Raw genomic sequence first — 18702 nt, forward strand, 5'->3', positions numbered from 1 at the left:
CCGTTGGACCCTGCCCTTTGTGCAACAACGCTTTTGGTGGCCTAAAATGGTCCCGGACTTTCGTCGCCGGCTGCACGGTCTGTGCGCAGAACAAAACTCTTTGTCAAGCTCCGGCTGGTCTTCTTCAACCATGGCCTGTCCCTCATTGTCCCTGATCTCACATATCCCTGGACTTCGTCACGGGTCTTCCCCCGTCTGATGGCAACACAGTAGTGAACCGGTTTTCCAAAGCCGACCACTTCATTCCTCTTCCTAAGCTCTCCCTCTGCTAAAGTGACGGCCCAACTCAAGGTGCAGCACGTCTTCCGGATCCATGGACACCCGGCAGACATGGGTCCTCAATTCTCATTCCGGTTCCAGTCAGCTCTTCAGGGCATCATGGCTGCTGGGAGGGCAACCCTTCATCCACCTCTTCTACGATTTGAAACTTTCAGTCGCTTGTGCTCTGTTAAATCCTGTGTGTTAAACCCAGTCTGACCTTCGGTTGGGAGGAAAAGCTATACTACTAGCTAAATGTGGTGTGGCCATGTTCCTTTGACTGCTCTGTGCAGGTCTGTCTACATTCAGTCTTAACCTTAGCTTGATACAATGCTATCCAGTTTGGATTCTCATTGCTATAATTCCCTTTGGAATTAGCTGGATTTATGCATAAATTGGTCATCAAATTTGATCTGATCGTTATCTAAGTCACAACAATAGACAAACATAGTGTGCTTAAATTAATAATGCACAAAATAATGCACAGCACACCAACATCGAAACCTCATCCCAACTGTAAAGTATGGTGGAGGGAGCATCATGGTTTGGGGCTGCTTTGCTGCCTCAGGTCCTGGACAGCTTGCTATCATCGAAGGAAAAATTTTCAAGTTTATCAAGACGTTTTGCAGGAGAATGTAAGGCTATCTGTCCGCAAATTGAAGCTGAACAGAAGTTGGTTGATACAACAGGACAACGACCCAAAACACAGAAGTAAATCAACAACAGAATGTCTTCAACAGAAGAAAATACGCCTTCTGGAGTGGCCCAGTCAGAGTCCTGACCTCAACCCGATTGAGTTGCTGTGGCATGACCTCAAGAGAGCAGTTCACACCAGACATCCCAAGAATACTGCTGAACTGAAACAGTTTTGGAAAGAGGAATGGTCCAAAATTCCACCTGACCTTTGTGCAGGTCTGATCCGCAACTATAGAAAACGTTTGGTTGAGGTTATTGCTGCCAAAGGAGGGTCAACCAGTTATTAAATCCAAGGGTTCACATACTTTCCCGACCCTGCACTGTGAATGTTTACACGGTGTGTTCAATAAAGACATGAAAATGTATAATTGTTTGTGTGTTATTAGTTTAAGCAGACTGTGTTTGTCTATTGTTGTGACCGATCAGATTACATTTTATGACCAATTTATGCAGAAATCTAGGTATTTCCAAAGGATTCACATACTTTTTCTTGACACTGTAAATTATTATGTTAATCTGTAACTAGTACAGTATTAAGATCCATCTATAGTAGTGTCGTTGTGGTACGTACCTTAGCTCCAGGTCCACCTGGCTCACCGGGGAGGCCGTCCACTCCTGGTCTTCCTGGACCCCCGGGACCACCTGGCACACCAGATGAGCCTGGGAATCCTGCGGGCGGGGACAGGTGAGTGATTGTGATAATTGTTTATATTATAAGGCACTACTGTAAAACACACAAATTACTCTGTGCTATGGTGCTATGAGAGAGATCATGGCTGTGCCATCTTGTGTGGACGTCAGGGTCTTAAGCCTAGTCCGAGACTAAAAAGCATGTTCAGTGGAGATTCTCCATTGAAAATGCTTCTTAGTCCAGGATGAGGCTTAATCTGTGTTCCGGAAATCCATGAAGTTTATATTATAACCATACAGGTGACCGTGAATGTATACCTGCCCAGGTATTTAGTGTTTACCTTTAGCGCCGGGGGGTCCTGGCAGTCCAATGCCGGAGAGGCCGGGGTCGCCCTTGGCACCTGGTAAGCCGGGGAAACCGGGCTGTCCTGGCCCGCCGGGGTTGCCTGTGGACACACAAATGAACACTTTGTTTTGGCAAACATTTACTACACTACTACTAAACAGTTCACTAGCGTATACTTCATAGAATTACATCAAATAGTCCCCCAAACAACACCAAACATCTGTGCTGTCTGTTACCTTACTGCCGTCATCATCATTCTGGATGAAAGTTTATGCCTATCCGTTCAGGTGGGTGTGAACCTGTGCAGGTAAAGATGACATGCTATTTACCTGGGTTTCCAGGAAGACCGGGGTCTCCATCCTGTCCCCTGGGTCCTGGGAGTCCCTTCTCTGCTATCGTTTGACCCGGCTCACCTTTAGTGCCTATAGGTCAGGGGTCAAAGGCCGAGGGTCAAAGGTTAGGGAATAAGGGTACAAGAGAGTTGTAGTCATTAGAAGAGCAGCAGGTAAAGCTAATGGTAAAAGTATGATACCAATGAAATAACACAACCTTCCGGGACCCCGGGTGTGTCAGTGTGTCTCACTTTTATCAACATTTCAGTTACTTTTAGAAAAAAAAGGGTTCCAAAAAGGTTATTTGGCTATCCCCATAGAATAACCCCTTTTGGTTCCATGTAGAACCCTCTGTGGAACGGGTTCAAGATGGAATCCAAGATGGAATTCTAACGTGAACCATAACGGGTTCTTCAAAAGGTTCTCCTGTGAGGACAGTTTTCTAAGAGTATACATCCCTGGTTTTCAAGTATATCAGACAATATATCTTACCTGGTGATCCAGGTGTTCCCGTTCTCCCTGAGACGCCCTGAACACCCTTCTCTCCAGGGGGTCCCTGGGGGCCGAAGCCTGGGGATCCGGGGCCACCCCTGTCACCTGGGAGACCCTGCAGACCGGGCTCACCTGGAGGCCCTCGCTCACCCTTCACTAACAGAGAACCCTGCAGAGGAGTGGAGAGGGGTTAATATATAATGCTATGTAGTGGGAGAAATGGATGGATGGATAGATGGATAGATAGATGGAGATAGGGATGGAGGGAAAGAGGTAAGGTGAAGGGATGGATGGAGGGAGGGGGAGAGGAACAGCTGGATGGGATAAATGGATGGATGGATGAAGGGAGGGAGGGAGGGATGAACAGAGAGATGGAAGGAGACATGAAGGGATGAGGTGGGATGGATGGATAGATAGATGGGTGGAGGAAGGTAGGGAGGGATAGAGAGCAGGAGGGATAGAAAGAAAGAAGATAAGGTTGGATGGATGAGTGGAGAGGGGAGAGGATGAGGGTGTGGATGGGACGGATGAAGAAATATATGAATAGATAAATGGAGGGAAGGAGAGAGATGGACACTTTGCTACTCACAGATGTTCCTTTGGGTCCAGGAGCTCCAGGAACTCCATTGCGACCAGGTCCTCCGTCCAGACCAGGCAGGCCAGGGGGTCCGGGGAACCCTGTGTCTCCCTTGTCGCCCCTCACCCCATCCACAGCAATAGCCTCACCTGGGTCACCCTTCTCTCCTGGGAAACCAGGTGCACCCTGGGGACCAGGCAAACCCTGGGGGAGAGAGGGATGGAGGAGAGAGAGATGGAAGGATGGAGGAGTCATTTAGTTACTCTATCAAGGCTACTCTAGACTTGAAGGGGCAGTTTCCCGGTTACAGATTAAACCTAATCCTGGATTAAAAAGCATTTTCAATGGAGATTATTGTTTAATAGTCCAGAACTAGGCTTAATCGGTGTCTGGGAAACCGGCTCCAAGTAAGTCGGTCTGTAGGTTACTATACAGTTGTGTAGACACAGCTTCAAACCAGGAAGTGACAAACAGGAAGTACTTACAGAAGAACCTGAGGGCCCTGGGCCACCTGGATATCCTCTGTCACCTTTAGCCCCTGGTCCTCCTGGTCCACCTGAGAGCGGGAGGAGAGAGGAGAGAGGGTGGAGAGAGAGGTAAAAGGAGAGAATGATGAGAGAGAGGTGTTGTGTACAGCATTGTGTTATGGTGGACTGCACATTGCAAAATCAGGTGTGTGTTTTCTCCTCTTTACTCTGTCTTATTCCCTACCAGGTGAGGATATTCCAGGTCGCAATTGTAAATGAGAACCTGTTCTCAACTTGCCTACCTGGTTAAACAAAGGTGAAATAAAAAATACATTTTAAAAAACAGGTAGGGAGACAGGTGACCAGGTGAGAGAGGTGCAGTCTTACCTGGGAACCCGGGAGGCCCGGGAGGGCCTGGTGCTCCAGGGATGGAGTTCCCACGTGAGAAACAGTTCACACAGGTTTCTCCCTTGTCACCTGAGAGAGACAGACAAGTAAGTAAGTAGGTAGCTAAGGGGAAAGACAGACATAGAAGCCAGTTGGGATCATTTCAATGACACATTTGTTCGGTCATTATTAGCCACAGTAACATAACACAATAATGTCTCTCTCATGACAATACTCTGGAAGTATACAACAGAGAACACAAAAAACAAAAAAACATACTCTCTCTTTCTCTCTCTCCGACCCACCTTTCTGTCCAGTCTCTCCTTGAAACCCTCTGTCTCCTTGTTGTCCTGGTAAGCCGGGGGCCCCTCCTAAACAGTTCCCGCCCCCTGTGGAGACCCCTGCGGCCCCGGGAGGGCCTGGTGGTCCCTGAAGCCCAGGGGTCCCATTTCGTCCTGGGGGTCCAGGGAGGGAGATGCCTGGCTGGCCCTCATCTCCCTTCTGGCCCCTCTCTCCTGGGAAGCCTGGGGAACCGGGTTGGCCTACACCTCCGGTACCTGGGGTTCCTGGTTGGCCTGGAGGACCTGAGAGACCTGGGGAGGACAGGGTCAAAGGGGAAAGGTCACCATGAAAACTGGGTTATGCTCTGTATTCACCAAGCCTCTTAAAGTAGCAGTGCTGATCTAGGACCAGGTCCTCCGTGTTCATATAATCTTATTCCTTATGATCTAAACATCTAAAACTGATACTGGATCAGCTCTGAGTCGCTTTATGAATATAGGTGGGTCGTTAAACTAATTCCGTGCCTTTCGAGAAGTGTAACTTGACAAAAACAAAAGAAAACGTTGGATAAAATAAAAAAAAACTGTTTTCCCAACCCAAGAGGTTAAATGACAAAATGACAAAATGACAAAGTGTCAAATAAAGTAAGAGGTTTGACTGTAACAGGGTTAAATCAACCTAAATCAGCAATAAATCCCCTCGTGACTGTGTTGAATGGAAGCTTGTTGTGTGCAACACAAATAAAATGACATTGTTAAAACATTTCTAGCCTTTTTATTTATGGGTAACAGGGTTGATGTGTTATGCTTGACCCGCACAGGTTTCCACCACAAAACACCAGAAAATAGCCAAAAAGAATAGAACCTGCTCACCTGCTTTTAAAAAAGTATTAAAGTATTACATATATATACACACACACATATATATATATATATATATACAGTATTTTTAAAAATATATATTTAAAAAAAAAAGGAATATTCACTTTTAAATGAGGGACAGATGGAAATGAATCACTAATCACACAAAATAAATGATCATCTTCGGAAATGAATTTGTCAACGAAATAACTAGGGCTTTACAATGATGGTGGGTTTAGGTGGGTTGAAATCTTCCTAGAAGTAACACAGTGTTGACGGTGGGACGTCAAAATGCGGAATTTGGGCACATTAGCAAACCATTATTCATAATAAAAATCTGATGTATGGAATTCTCCATGTGGTCGACATGAAAGGGCACGTCATTTAATATAACACACTTTTAAAATTCAATATTGGTGCACAATTTCTACTTAAAGTATCAGAGGAATGCAAAAGGTCCTCATTTCGTGGAATGACCCAGGCCCCGATTGCACTCTTTACAGCATGTGTCCACTGCAAATCAAGTCCTATCTCCTGTTGGTTAGAGTTACGTACCAGGTTGTCCTCTGTCTCCTTTCCTTCCTGATGACCCGGGGAAACCAGGCTCTCCTTTTGGCCCCACACGTGCTCCTGTCTGACCATTAATCACCTGGTAGAGTAATGGGATAGAAAGGTTACTCTTGCAATCTTGTGGTTGTAGTGGAATATTACAGGATGCAGGGGCTAAAGTAGGTTACACTGCCAATGTCAGGGTTACATTGCCATCTAGTGGACAATGTCTAAAACTACGGGAAGCCACCATCTGCCCACAACGAATGTAATAAGAGAAGGATGCTTGTGATACAACTGAATGAGTAGATAAATAGATTGTTTGATATCTCACCACACCCGGAGGTCCAGGGTATCCACGGTCACCTTTGTCCCCCTGGGAGAGAAACAGATAGAGAGTGAGAGAGATGGATGGATGGGATGAGTGAGAGAAGAGATGGCGGAGGACACGTGGAAGGGTGAATCAGCGAGGTGTGGGGGGGGGGGGGGGGGGGGGCTGCCTTTAGCTGACATCCAAGTCATCGGCGCCCGGGGAGCAGTTGTTGTTGGGGGTTAACTACTCAATCCAGCAACCTTTCGGGTTACTGGCCCAACGCTCCTACCCGCCAGGCTACTGCCGCCCCCAACCGTTCATGTGTTTGTAGATCTAGTTTATTGTACGGTGTAAAATAGCATCAGAGGCCAAACTCACCCTGTCACCATCCCGACCTGGCAGACCTGGGCCGCCTAGGTCTCCTTTACTACCCTGAGAGAGAGAGAGAGACCGAGAGAGAGAGAGAGAGAGAGAGAGAGAGAGAGAGAGAGAGAGAGAAAGAGAGAGAGATAGAGAGAGAGAGAGAGAGAGGGAGAGCGAGAGAGAGTGAGAGAGAGAGAGAGAGAGAGAGAGAGTGAGAGAGAGATTAGATAATGACATTTGAAATGTCTCTATTCCTTTGAAATTTTGGTGAGTGCTTACGGTTAATTTCTGATTGCTTATTTCACATTTCTTTATTATCTATTTGTATCTATCTATTTGTTTCCCATGTCAATAGAGCCCTTTGAATTGAATAGAGAGAGAGAGAGAGAGAGAGAGAGAGAGAGAGAGAGAGAGAGAGAGAGAGAGAGGGAGAGAGAGAGATAGAGAGAGACAGGGAGAGAGAGCGATAGAGAAAGATAGAGAAAGAATGAAAGATAAAGAAAGAAAGAAAGAAAGAAAAAAAGAAAGAACGAAAGAAAGAAAGAAAGAACGAAAGAAAGAAAGAAAGAAAGAGAACGAGAGTCATTATCTCAGAATGTCATTAGCTCACTTCTCTTTAGCAAATCAAATCAAAGTGTATTGGTCGCGTACACAGTTTTAGCAGATGTTATAACGGGTGCAACGAAATGCATGTGTTACTAGCTCTTAACAGTGCAGTAAAATGTACACAAATAAATAAATACATTTCAGAACGAATCCAACTAACAACCCAAATAACTCTGCAACAGTAATACAAACGCAATCTAGCAATAGTGGCCTTGTCAGTCATGCAAAAAATAAAACTATCTAAATCTGAGAGAGAAAGAGGCAGAGGTAGATGTTGACAGATCATTCCCTTACAGCATACAGACAGACAGACAGCTGGCTATAAGAACCATAGAAATAGAATGTCTAGAATCATTGTAGCTCTGTGGGCAGAACTCACAGGGAATCCAGCAGGACCTGGGTCGCCATCTTTCCCCGGTTTGCCGCGTTTGCCTGCTTCTCCAGGCTCTCCTTTCTCTCCCTTCGAACCTCCAGATACACCCTTCAAAACCCAACATCGGACCGTTATCATACACACACACTACTATAGACGGATTGATTTGATTGAGTTGTCATTATAGGGTCTTGTATTATTCAGATACCTAGCTCACTGAGCAGAGAACATCATTTCAAAAAAATGTAATGTGTCAAAATATACAGTATTTTGCAGGTGTATAGGCGACGTAGATACACTACATGGCCAAAGGTATGTGGACAGCAGCTCGTCGAACATCTCATTGCAAAATCATGGGCATTAATATGGAGTCGGTCTTGCTTCCATTCAGCCACAAGAGCACTGATGTTGGGCGATTGGGCCTGGCCCGCAGTCTGCGTTCCAATTCCTCCCAAAGGTGTTCGACGGGGTTGAGGTCAGGGCTCTGTGGAGGCCAGTCAAGTTCTTCAACACACACAGATCTCGACAACCAATTTTCTGTATTGACCTCGCTTTGTGAACGGGGCCATTGTCAGGCTGAAACAGGAAAGGGCCACAAAGTTGGAAGCAGAGAATCGCCTGGAATGTCATTGTATGCTGTAGCGTTAAGATTTCCCTTTACTAGAACTAAGGGGCCTAGCACGAACCATGAAAAACAGCCCCAGACCATTAGTCCTCCTACACCAAACATTACAGTTGGCACTATGCATTCGGACTGGTAGCATTCTCCTGGCATCCACCAAAACCCAGATTCGTCCGTCAGACTGCCAGATGGTGAAGCGTTATTCATCACTCCAGAGAACGCGTCTCCACTGCTCCCGAGTCCAACGGCGGCGAGCTTAACACCACTCCAGCTGGCGCTTGGCATTGCGCATGGTGATCTTAGGCGTGTGTGCGGCTGCACGGCCATGGAAACCCATTCATGAAGCTCCCCTCAAACAGTTCTTGTGCTTGACTTTGCTTCCAGAGGCAGTTTGGAACTCGGTAGTGAGGGTTGCAACCCGAGGACAGACAATTTGTTTTACGTGCAACACGCTTTAGCACTCGATGGTCCCGTCCTGTGAGCTTGTGTGGCCTGCCACTTCACGGCTGAGCCGTTGTTGCTGCTAGACGTTTCCACTTCACAATAACAGCGCTTACAGTTGACCAGGGCAGCTCTAGCGGGGCAGAAATTTGACAAACTGACTTGTTGGAAAGGTGGCATCCTATAGTATGACGGTGCCACTTTGAAAGTCACCGAGCTCTTCAGTATGGACTATTCTACTGTCAATGTTTGTCTATGGAGATTGCATGGCTGTCTGCTCGATTTTATACACCTGTCAGCAACGGTGTTTGCGGAAATAGCCGAATCTACAAATTTTAAGGGGTGTCCACATACTTTTGCCATGTAGTGTATATAGAACGATAGTTTGTGACAAGATACATATAGTATGATAGATACTGAGTGAAAACATAGATATAGAGTGGTATAGATACTGAGTGAAACATAGATACAGTGCATATCATACTGTAAGTATTCACCCCCTTGGATTTCTTCACATTTTGTTGCATTACAATGTAGGATTGAAATGGATTATTGTGATACAAATGTACACTGATCTACACAAAATAGCTCATAATATCAAAGTGAAAAGAAAATTCTAGAAAGAAATACAATAATAAAATGTCTTGGTTATACAAGTATTCACCTCCTTTTTTACGCCAATCCTAAATAACTTCAGGAGCCCGAATTTGCTTAACAAACCATATAATAAGTTGCAATGGCTTTTGAATGTCTACCCCATCTCTGTACCCCACACAGCAATTATCTGTAAGGTCCCTCAGCCGAGTAGTGTATTTCAAGAACAGATTCAACTACAAAGACAAGGGGGCTTTTCCAATGCCTCACAAAGAAGGGCACCGATTGGTTAAAACAACAACAAAAAAGCAGACACTGAAAATCCATGTCCATAGAAGATAACTGAGGATGTATCAACAGCATTGCAGTAACTCCACAATACTGACCTGAATGATAGAGTGAAAAAAACTAAGCCTGTACGGAATCCAAATGTTCCCAAACATGCATCCTTTTTGCAACAAGGCACTAAAGACTCAGGAGGGTGAATTACTGATCTAATCAGGATATACCGATTGAATGTTTTACTTACTTAAACAAATTACAATGAAATCCATTTTAATACCACATTGTAACACAATAGAAATGTGAAGAAATCCAAAGGGGACAATCACTTATGATATGCCCTGTATATAGTATTATCGATGGTGAGTGAAAACACAGATACACCAGTGGAGGCTGGTGAGGGGAGGACGGCTCATAATAACGTCCGGAACGGAGCGAATGGAATGGCATCAAATACCTGGAAACCATGGAAACCAGTGTGCTTGACGTATTTGATACCATTCCACTGATTCCGCTCCAGTCATTACCACGAGCCCGTCCTCCCCAATTAAGGTGCCACCGACCCCCTGTGAGATATACAGTGTGGTATGATGGATAGTGAGTGATACTCACAGGGGGACCAGGATAACCAGGATCACCGGCTGGACCAGGTAAACCTTGATCACCCTGGAAACGAAGAAGGAAATAACAACAACCAATTGTAAAAAAAAAACATAAACTATTGTTAATTCAGTTTTCATGAATAGTTAAGAATGAGGACATCATGTCAAACGGGTTCAAATCTGACATTTGAAAGAAATCGGCAAAATATGAATTGAAAACAATACCTTTCTCAATTAAATGCTAAACGATAGGTGGGGTATATGAAGTTGGACTACCCAGTAATATGGGACAATGGAAGTTCTCATAAAGAGGCTGAATGCCACCATCTAGTGGTCATTGTGAGAGTTGCAGTTCCAGGAAACTAAAAGGCATGGTGGTGCTGTCAACGGGAGGCGACACATGTCAGAACACTAGGGCCAGTCGGGCTACCCCGACCTTAAACTAAGACCAAAAAGCTCAGTTTGCTTTCCATTCATTTTTACAATACAGTCCATTTTGACTTTGCAGCTGGCCCATAGCTGGAAATCGCTCAGTTCTGTCTCCAGGACAAGACGGCATCCAGTTGCAGCCAAACAGGAGCACACTCATGGCTGGTAGTTTACATTACATGTCATAACAGGAACGACTAAACCACTATTGATGTTCTACAAGATCTACAAATGACAATAAAAGAAATAGGAAAAGGGAAAGAGGTATACTGGTCCATTTTGAATGATGACACAGAAGATACTATCTTTATAGAGATCCTAATAATTCCGTGATTCCAGGGAGTTTCTGAGGTCAAAGAAATGGAAGGGATTCCTGATTAATGAGGGACAATGTGAAATGTAGAACATTACTTTCTCTCCTCTCTGGATCTCTAACTCAGTGGGTCTCTTCTGCTCCCCGACCTGTCCAGGTGGACCGGGAGGCCCCTGCAGGCCTGGATCCCCCTACACACACACACGCGTGCACGCACACGCACACACACAAACTCATCAGTATTCAGTAGTGCAAATCGTTACCACCCATTGACGACAGTCTTTCTCTTGCTGATCCTACCTTGTCTCCTTTGGGACCTTGGAAGTTCAATCCCATGTTACCCTGTAGTAGAAGAATACCAAGACAAACACATGTATTACTGTTTTCTGTAACACTTTACTTAAAGCCTGCAGGTAAAATGCATTATGTACACACGCTAATATACTTTAGGAGTGTATGGACAAGTGCGTGTGCAGTAGTTGAACTGAGTGTAGTACACAGAATAGACAGTTGATCAGAGTTTATTAGCAGGGTGTGTGTGTGTGTGTGTGTGTCAAAGGTCAAATTCGGGGTGCTTCTTTTTGTCCTGCTTCACACATGTACAAGTGTGTACCCTGTACAAGTGTCTGGTGTGAATGGAACGTTTTTTGGGGGCGTATCACACTCCCCCTGAAACACCAACGGAGAGTGGGGTCACGGCCAGAGATCAGCCATTAATGACGGCAACTCTGGTGCAATTAGGGTTCATTTTTCACCTAGTCACCTAGTCGCTCTAACCGCTAAGTTACCTAACGCCCCAGGGTGTGTGTGTGTGTGTGTGTATGTGTGTGTGCGCGCATGTGTGTGTGTGATTCAGGGTGTAAAGCAACTCACCTTAGGACCGGGAGGACCAGGAGGCCCGGAACGACCCTACAAAACAACACACAACACTTTATTAACAACACATAAAACATTATTAGCAACAACACACACAACTTTATTCACAACGCACGGTAAACTGTATGACTATTGATAGTACAATAAAACATTATTACTCCCTTAACTACATTGGATAAGTTCTTATATTGATCTGTGAGACTTCAGATCACAAACACACTACTGGATGTCACAACAGGTCTGAGGACAGTTTGACTGACTGTCCCTCAGAACATAACGTTTGGAACAGGACTGGGACCAGTTTGACTGTGCAAAGTCCCTCAGAACATAATGTTTGGAACAGGACTGGGACCAGTTTGACTGTGCAAAGTCCCTCAGAACATAACGTTTGGAACAGGACTGGGACCAGTTTGACTGTGTAAAGTTCCTCAGAACATAACGTTTGGAACAGGACTGGGACCTGTTTGACTGTGCAAAGTCCCTCAGAACATAATGTTTGGAACAGGACTGGGACCAGTTTGACAGTGCAAAGTCCCTCAGAACATAACGTTTGGAACAGGACTGGGACCAGTTTGACTGTGCAAAGTCCCTCAGAACATAACGTTTGGAACAGGACTGGGACCTGTTTGACTGTGTAGTCCCTCAGAACATAACGTTTGGAACAGGACTGGGACCTGTTTGACTGTGCAAAGTCCCTCAGAACATAACGTTTGGAACAGGACTGGGACCAGTTTGACTGTGCAAAGTCCCTCAGAACATAATGTTTGGAACAGGTCTGGGACCAGTTTGACTGTGCAAAGTCCCTTAGAACATAACGTTTGTAACAGGTCTGGGACCCGATTTGACTGTGTAAAGTCCCTCAGATCATAACGGACAAGTGGCATTTGTAGTTAAGACGATTTGGTACTTTCAGGGTTTTCTTAAACTATGAGTCGGGAACCAAAGTGTGCCCTGGGCATGTGAAATGTAGGTCACAAGTTACGAGAACTATATTTGCACCCTATTTCTTCTTAAATTAGGTCGTTGGATGATGATTTGGGTCAATGGGAGGAAGTTCAATATCTCATTTGGGTCTCGAACTGAAAAAGTTGTCAGAACCCCTGTATCAGTGTACCTCATAACCTCTGGGGCCAGGTGGACCGACAGGGCCCGACAATCCCGCAGGGCCGGTGTTACCCTAGAAACAAGACGGACACCACAAACGTTACCCAGAGAGCTAGGTGTTGAAACGGTTTTACATGACATCTCTTACACAGGAGGTCGGTGGGAGGACGGGCTCGTGGTAACGCCTGGAGCGGAATGAGTCGAACGCCATCAAAAACATCTAGCACACGGTTGCATGCTACTCCATTTCGCTCCGGTCCAGATATTATTAGGAGCCATCCTCCCCTCAGCAGCCTCCACGGATCTCTCATAATGATTTGCCATTCCATTTGATTGGTTCTGATCATCCAAATACGAGCAATATATTACATTAGACTACCATTTCATGAGAAAAAAAATCGCTAGACAAAGTCTACAGATTATTATATATATATTTTTGAAATGTCCCTTTAAAAAAAAAAAATCAGTTAAGTTCAAAGTGGTTCTATGGTTCTATATAGAGTACTCACGGGGACTCCAGGCAAACCTGGTAGGCCTACACCTCCTTTCTGTCCGAAGCGGTCATTGGAGATGACATCGCCTAGGTCTCCCTGGAGAGGGACACCAGGAAGAGGTTCGACAGGAACACATCACACAGGTACTAGCTACAGAACTAGAGCTACTCGCACAGCTCCACAGACAGACAGGCCTGGTGAATGTACAGGTGTTTTTTTTATCTCACGATAACAATGTACAGGTGTTTTTTTTAATCTAACGATAACAACCGCTGAGAACAGTGCGGGAAAAGTATAGTAACCTTTTGTCCCGGCAGACCAGGTGGACCCTGCAAACGAGCAGAGAGATAATGAATACATTTCAAAGTCTCATTTAGTTCCCTTTTCCAAGTTTCCACGCAGAGAAATGACAAGGTGCACCTGTGTTCATACAGGTTAAGTCAGTTAAGAACAAATTCTTATTTACAACGACGCCCTGTCATGAGGCAAGAGCGGCAAGTACGACACGCCAATAGGTGAAACAATAACATACAAAGAACAGTCAAAAAAGACATATGCAGAGTCAGTAAAACGTTCAGTAATATGCAGCATTGAAGAGGACGGGGGACGGGACGGGGGGACGGGGATGGATGTAGGTGTATGAGAGGACAGAGAAGTGTGTGCGTGTGTGTGACCCACCGATCGGCCCTCCAGTCCGGGGAATCCTGGACTTCCAGGGAATCCTCTCTCACCCTAAGAAGAGACACAATCCACCCTTTCATTTCGCATCAACAGCCTCCAGCCTAGGTTAACTTTTCCAATATGCTGCCATCTAGTGGCCAGGTGTGATAGACCACTTAGGCCAGTTTCAGTCCAGATTCAGGAGAACCCGAGTTCCCTCAGGACTCGACAGAGTTGTATGGCTGTCAGTCAGTAGTAACCATAATAACCTACCTTGGTCCCGTTGCAGCCTGCAGTTCCCCTTGGGCCCGGGGGCCCGTCCTGTCCTGGGAGACCCTAGAAGAGAACACACAGAGGACAACAGGAAGTCAAACATCAGACAGGGAGTGAGGTCACATGACTCCGTGGTGACAATCCATACTGGATATCAGGCCGGGTCAAAAACAACCAGAGAAAGTTCAGTATACGTTCCATCATGGCAACATCTCAATTCTCCATCCTTTTCCAGAAGTGTGCACTTGCCGTCATTCATTTAAAAGCATGGGATTAGTGTAAGCATTGGCTGGGACAAAACATTTTTTCCTTTCTTGGCTGGCGAAAAATGCATGCGAGAAAGTGTGCAATTGGACACGGCCAGAGAATGGAGGATAACTGGGACTCATCTCTGTACCAGAGGGGATGCAGACGGGCACTCTACAAAACGTGAGAACTGGGAATGGTTGGAAACTTACTGGAATTCCTGGTGTTCCTGGGAACCCGGGCAGTCCAGGAGGTCCCTGTGGGAATAACGAGGAAGATAAATTAACAACATAAGTTAGGATGACTTTGTGTAATGAGGCATTCAATTCAGAAACAGCTATGGAGCTTCTGTTTTATTGGAGTGAAACGAGGACCTCTGATGGACAGGGGGGAGTACTACACTCCAGGATGGTGTACACTGAAAATTGAAATATTACAGACAGAAGTGTGGGACTTTGTCAAGTTAATAAATCTGGGTCACTCACCCTAATTCCTTTTGGACCGGATGGCCCTGAAGGTCCGTCACCACCCTGAGAGAGAGGAAGACAGAGGGGGAGAGGAGGGAAGTAAAGGATTAGTTTTCAAGTTCCCAGATAAAGTCAGGTGTTATGTTGCTCCTACAACAAGATCCAGGAAGCAGCCCCTACCTTCTCTCCCCTGCCTCCGATTGGCCCCTCAGGTCCGGGGAACCCTGGTACGCCTGGCTGACCCTGTAGCCCTGGGAAACCCCTCTCGCCCTGTGGAACATAGCACATGGAACATCATGCATAGAACATCACATGTAGAACATTACACATAGAACATCACACGTAGAACATCACACGTAGAACATTACACATATAACATTACACGTAGAACATCACACATAGAACATCACACATAGAACATCACACATAGAACATCACACGTAGAACATCACACGTAGAACATTACACGTAGAACATCACACAGAACATCACACGCAGAACATCACACGTAGAACATTACACATAGAACATCACACATAGAACACACAGTTCTAACAAACTCTTCTTAACTGCAGATAGCACACAGACAAAAGAGTCATTACAAATCAAACAATGAAATAATGTGTCATGTTATGGTTGTTTTCTACAGTAGGTCATTACTGTAGGTGTGTGTGTGTGTGTGTTTCACACTCACCTTGCCTCCTTTTACCCCGCTGCAGTCACACTTTGATCCCGCTGCACAGCCATGACAGGCCTGTAGGATGGGGAGAGATGAGAGAGGTAAGAGAGAGATGAGAGAGGTAAGAGAGAGAGAGAGAGAGAGAGAGAGAGAGAGAGAGAGAGGTGAGAGAGAGAGAGGTGAGAGAGGTGAGAGAGGTGAGAGAGAGAGAGAGAGAGAGAGAGCGAGAGAGCGAGAGAGAGAGCGAGAGAGAGAGAGAGAGAGAGAGAGAGGTGAGAGAGGTGAGAGAGAGAGAGAGAGAGAGAGAGAGAGAGAGAGCGAGAGAGCGAGAGAGAGAGTGAGAGAGAGAGAGAGAGAGAGAGAGAGGTGAGAGAGGTGAGAGAGAGAGAGAGAGAGAGAGAAAGAGAGAGAGCGGGAGAACACACACAACATCGAGCTGCTGAAGTGAGCCCCCGACGTCTACGAGGACCGTGTGCTCTCGCTCTCCGTGGCCAACGTGAGTAAGTAATTTAGTTCACAGTTGTCTTAAACACAGTCAGAGATTTCCGTCTGTTTTGAATGCGGCATCTGTCTGGACTAGTACGAACATTACAGAGTAAAACATTTTTTAGGTAAAAAAAATCTGAAACCAGAAATGCTCACAGAGGACCTACCAACGACAGGTGGATCCACACATGAAACAAAAAGACACCTCAAAATGAAATACAAGGAACATTTATTTTAAAATAACAAATATAATGGTCATTTGAAATGCTGTAGCGTAATGCATTTAAATTAGGACAAAACATATGCTAATATTATGTCAATAAAATATCAGAATGGATTGTCACCCCCAAAATGTCACAAGGCCTGACAGATAGACTACTTCAATCAATCATCTAACCAAACCTACATGTACATATTACTTCAATCAATCACCTGACCAAACCTACATGTACATATTACTTCAATCAATCATCTAACCAAACCTACATGTACTGTACATATTACTTCAATCAATCACCTAACCAAACCTACATGTACATATTACTTCAATCAATCACCTGACCAAACCTACATGTACTGTACATATTACTTCAATCAATCATCTAACCAAACCTACATGTACTGTACATATTACTTCAATCAATCACCTAACCAAACCTACATGTACATATTACTTCAATCAATCATCTAACCAAACCTACATGTACTGTACATATTACTTCAATCAATCACCTAACCAAACCTACATGTACATATTACTTCAATCAATCATCTAACCAAACCTACATGTACTGTACATATTACTTCAATCAATCACCTAACCAAACCTACATGTACTGTACATATTACTTCAATCAATCATCTAACCAAACCTACATGTACTGTACATATTACTTCAATCAATCACCTAACCAAACCTACATGTACATATTACTTCAATCAATCATCTAACCAAACCTACATGTACTGTACATATTACTTCAATCAATCATCTAACCAAACCTACATGTACATAGTACTTCAATCAATCACCTAACCAAACCTACATGTACATAGTACTTCAATCAATCACCTGACCAAACCTACATGTACTGTACATATTACATCAATCAATCACCTAACCAAACCTACATGTACATAGTACTTCAATCAATCACCTAACCAAACCTACATGTACATATTACTTCAATCAATCACCTGACCAAACCTACATGTACATATTACATCAATCAATCACCTAACCAAACCTACATGTACATAGTACTTCAATCAATCATCTAACCAAACCTACATGTACATATTACTTCAATCAATCACCTAACCAAACCTACATGTACTGTACATATTGCATCAATCAATCACCTAACCAAACCTACATGTACATGGTACTTCAATCAATCACCTAACCAAACCTACATGTACATATTACATCAATCAATCACCTAACCAAACCTACATGTACATAGTACTTCAATCAATCATCTAACCAAACCTACAAGTACATATTACTTCAATCAATCACCTAACCAAACCTACATGTACATATTACTTCAATCAATCATCTAACCAAACCTACATGTACTGTACATATTACTTCAATCAATCACCTAACCAAACCTACATGTACATAGTACTTCAATCAATCACCTAACCAAACCTACATGTACATAGTACTTCAATCAATCACCTGACCAAACCTACATGTACTGTACATATTACATCAATCAATCACCTAACCAAACCTACATGTACATAGTACTTCAATCAATCACCTAACCAAACCTACATGTACATATTACTTCAATCAATCACCTGACCAAACCTACATGTACATATTACATCAATCAATCACCTAACCAAACCTACATGTACATAGTACTTCAATCAATCATCTAACCAAACCTACATGTACATATTACTTCAATCAATCACCTAACCAAACCTACATGTACTGTACATATTGCATCAATCAATCACCTAACCAAACCTACATGTACATGGTACTTCAATCAATCACCTAACCAAACCTACATGTACATATTACATCAATCAATCACCTAACCAAACCTACATGTACATAGTACTTCAATCAATCATCTAACCAAACCTACAAGTACATATTACTTCAATCAATCACCTAACCAAACCTACATGTACATATTACTTCAATCAATCATCTAACCAAACCTACATGTACTGTACATATTACATCAATCAATCACCTAACCAAACCTACATGTACATAGTACTTCAATCAATCACCTAACCAAACCTACATGTACTGTACATATTACTTCAATCAATCATCTAACCAAACCTACATGTACATATTACTTCAATCAATCACCTAACCAAACCTACATGTACATATTACTTCAATCAATCACCTAACCAAACCTACATGTACATAGTACTTCAATCAATCACCTGACCAAACCTACATGTACATATTACTTCAATCAATCACCTGACCAAACGTACATGTACTGTACATATTACTTCAATCAATCACCTAACCAAACCTACATGTACATATTACTTCAATCAATCACCTAACCAAACCTACATGTACATATTACTTCAATCAATCACCTAACCAAACC

The 18702-nt window shown here is 44.0% G+C and overlaps 1 protein-coding gene across 2 annotated transcripts in view; it reads right to left on the bottom strand.

Annotated features, from left to right (window-relative positions):
* The window catches only part of LOC110500339 (collagen alpha-5(IV) chain), a 92262-nt gene that overhangs the window by 35379 nt on the left and 38181 nt on the right, over positions 1–18702 (bottom strand). For both annotated transcript variants that reach the window (XM_036957765.1, XM_036957764.1), the window contains exons 2-26: positions 15629–15688; positions 15115–15204; positions 14953–14997; positions 14680–14724; positions 14222–14284; positions 13967–14020; positions 13591–13617; positions 13304–13384; positions 12805–12867; positions 11688–11723; positions 11115–11156; positions 10913–11005; positions 10083–10136; positions 7538–7639; positions 6568–6621; positions 6211–6252; positions 5883–5976; positions 4491–4778; positions 4186–4275; positions 3817–3887; positions 3344–3535; positions 2755–2923; positions 2260–2352; positions 1926–2030; positions 1526–1623 (exon numbers count right to left, since the gene is read on the bottom strand). In XM_036957765.1, coding sequence (XP_036813660.1) covers positions 1526–1623; positions 1926–2030; positions 2260–2352; positions 2755–2923; positions 3344–3535; positions 3817–3887; positions 4186–4275; positions 4491–4778; positions 5883–5976; positions 6211–6252; positions 6568–6621; positions 7538–7639; positions 10083–10136; positions 10913–11005; positions 11115–11156; positions 11688–11723; positions 12805–12867; positions 13304–13384; positions 13591–13617; positions 13967–14020; positions 14222–14284; positions 14680–14724; positions 14953–14997; positions 15115–15204; positions 15629–15688 — 2151 coding nt within the window. The remainder of the gene's footprint in view (positions 1–1525; positions 1624–1925; positions 2031–2259; positions 2353–2754; positions 2924–3343; positions 3536–3816; positions 3888–4185; positions 4276–4490; positions 4779–5882; positions 5977–6210; positions 6253–6567; positions 6622–7537; positions 7640–10082; positions 10137–10912; positions 11006–11114; positions 11157–11687; positions 11724–12804; positions 12868–13303; positions 13385–13590; positions 13618–13966; positions 14021–14221; positions 14285–14679; positions 14725–14952; positions 14998–15114; positions 15205–15628; positions 15689–18702) is intronic.

The sequence above is a fragment of the Oncorhynchus mykiss genome, chromosome 21, assembly GCF_013265735.2.
Source record: "Oncorhynchus mykiss isolate Arlee chromosome 21, USDA_OmykA_1.1, whole genome shotgun sequence".
Classification (NCBI taxonomy): Eukaryota; Metazoa; Chordata; class Actinopteri; order Salmoniformes; family Salmonidae; genus Oncorhynchus; species Oncorhynchus mykiss.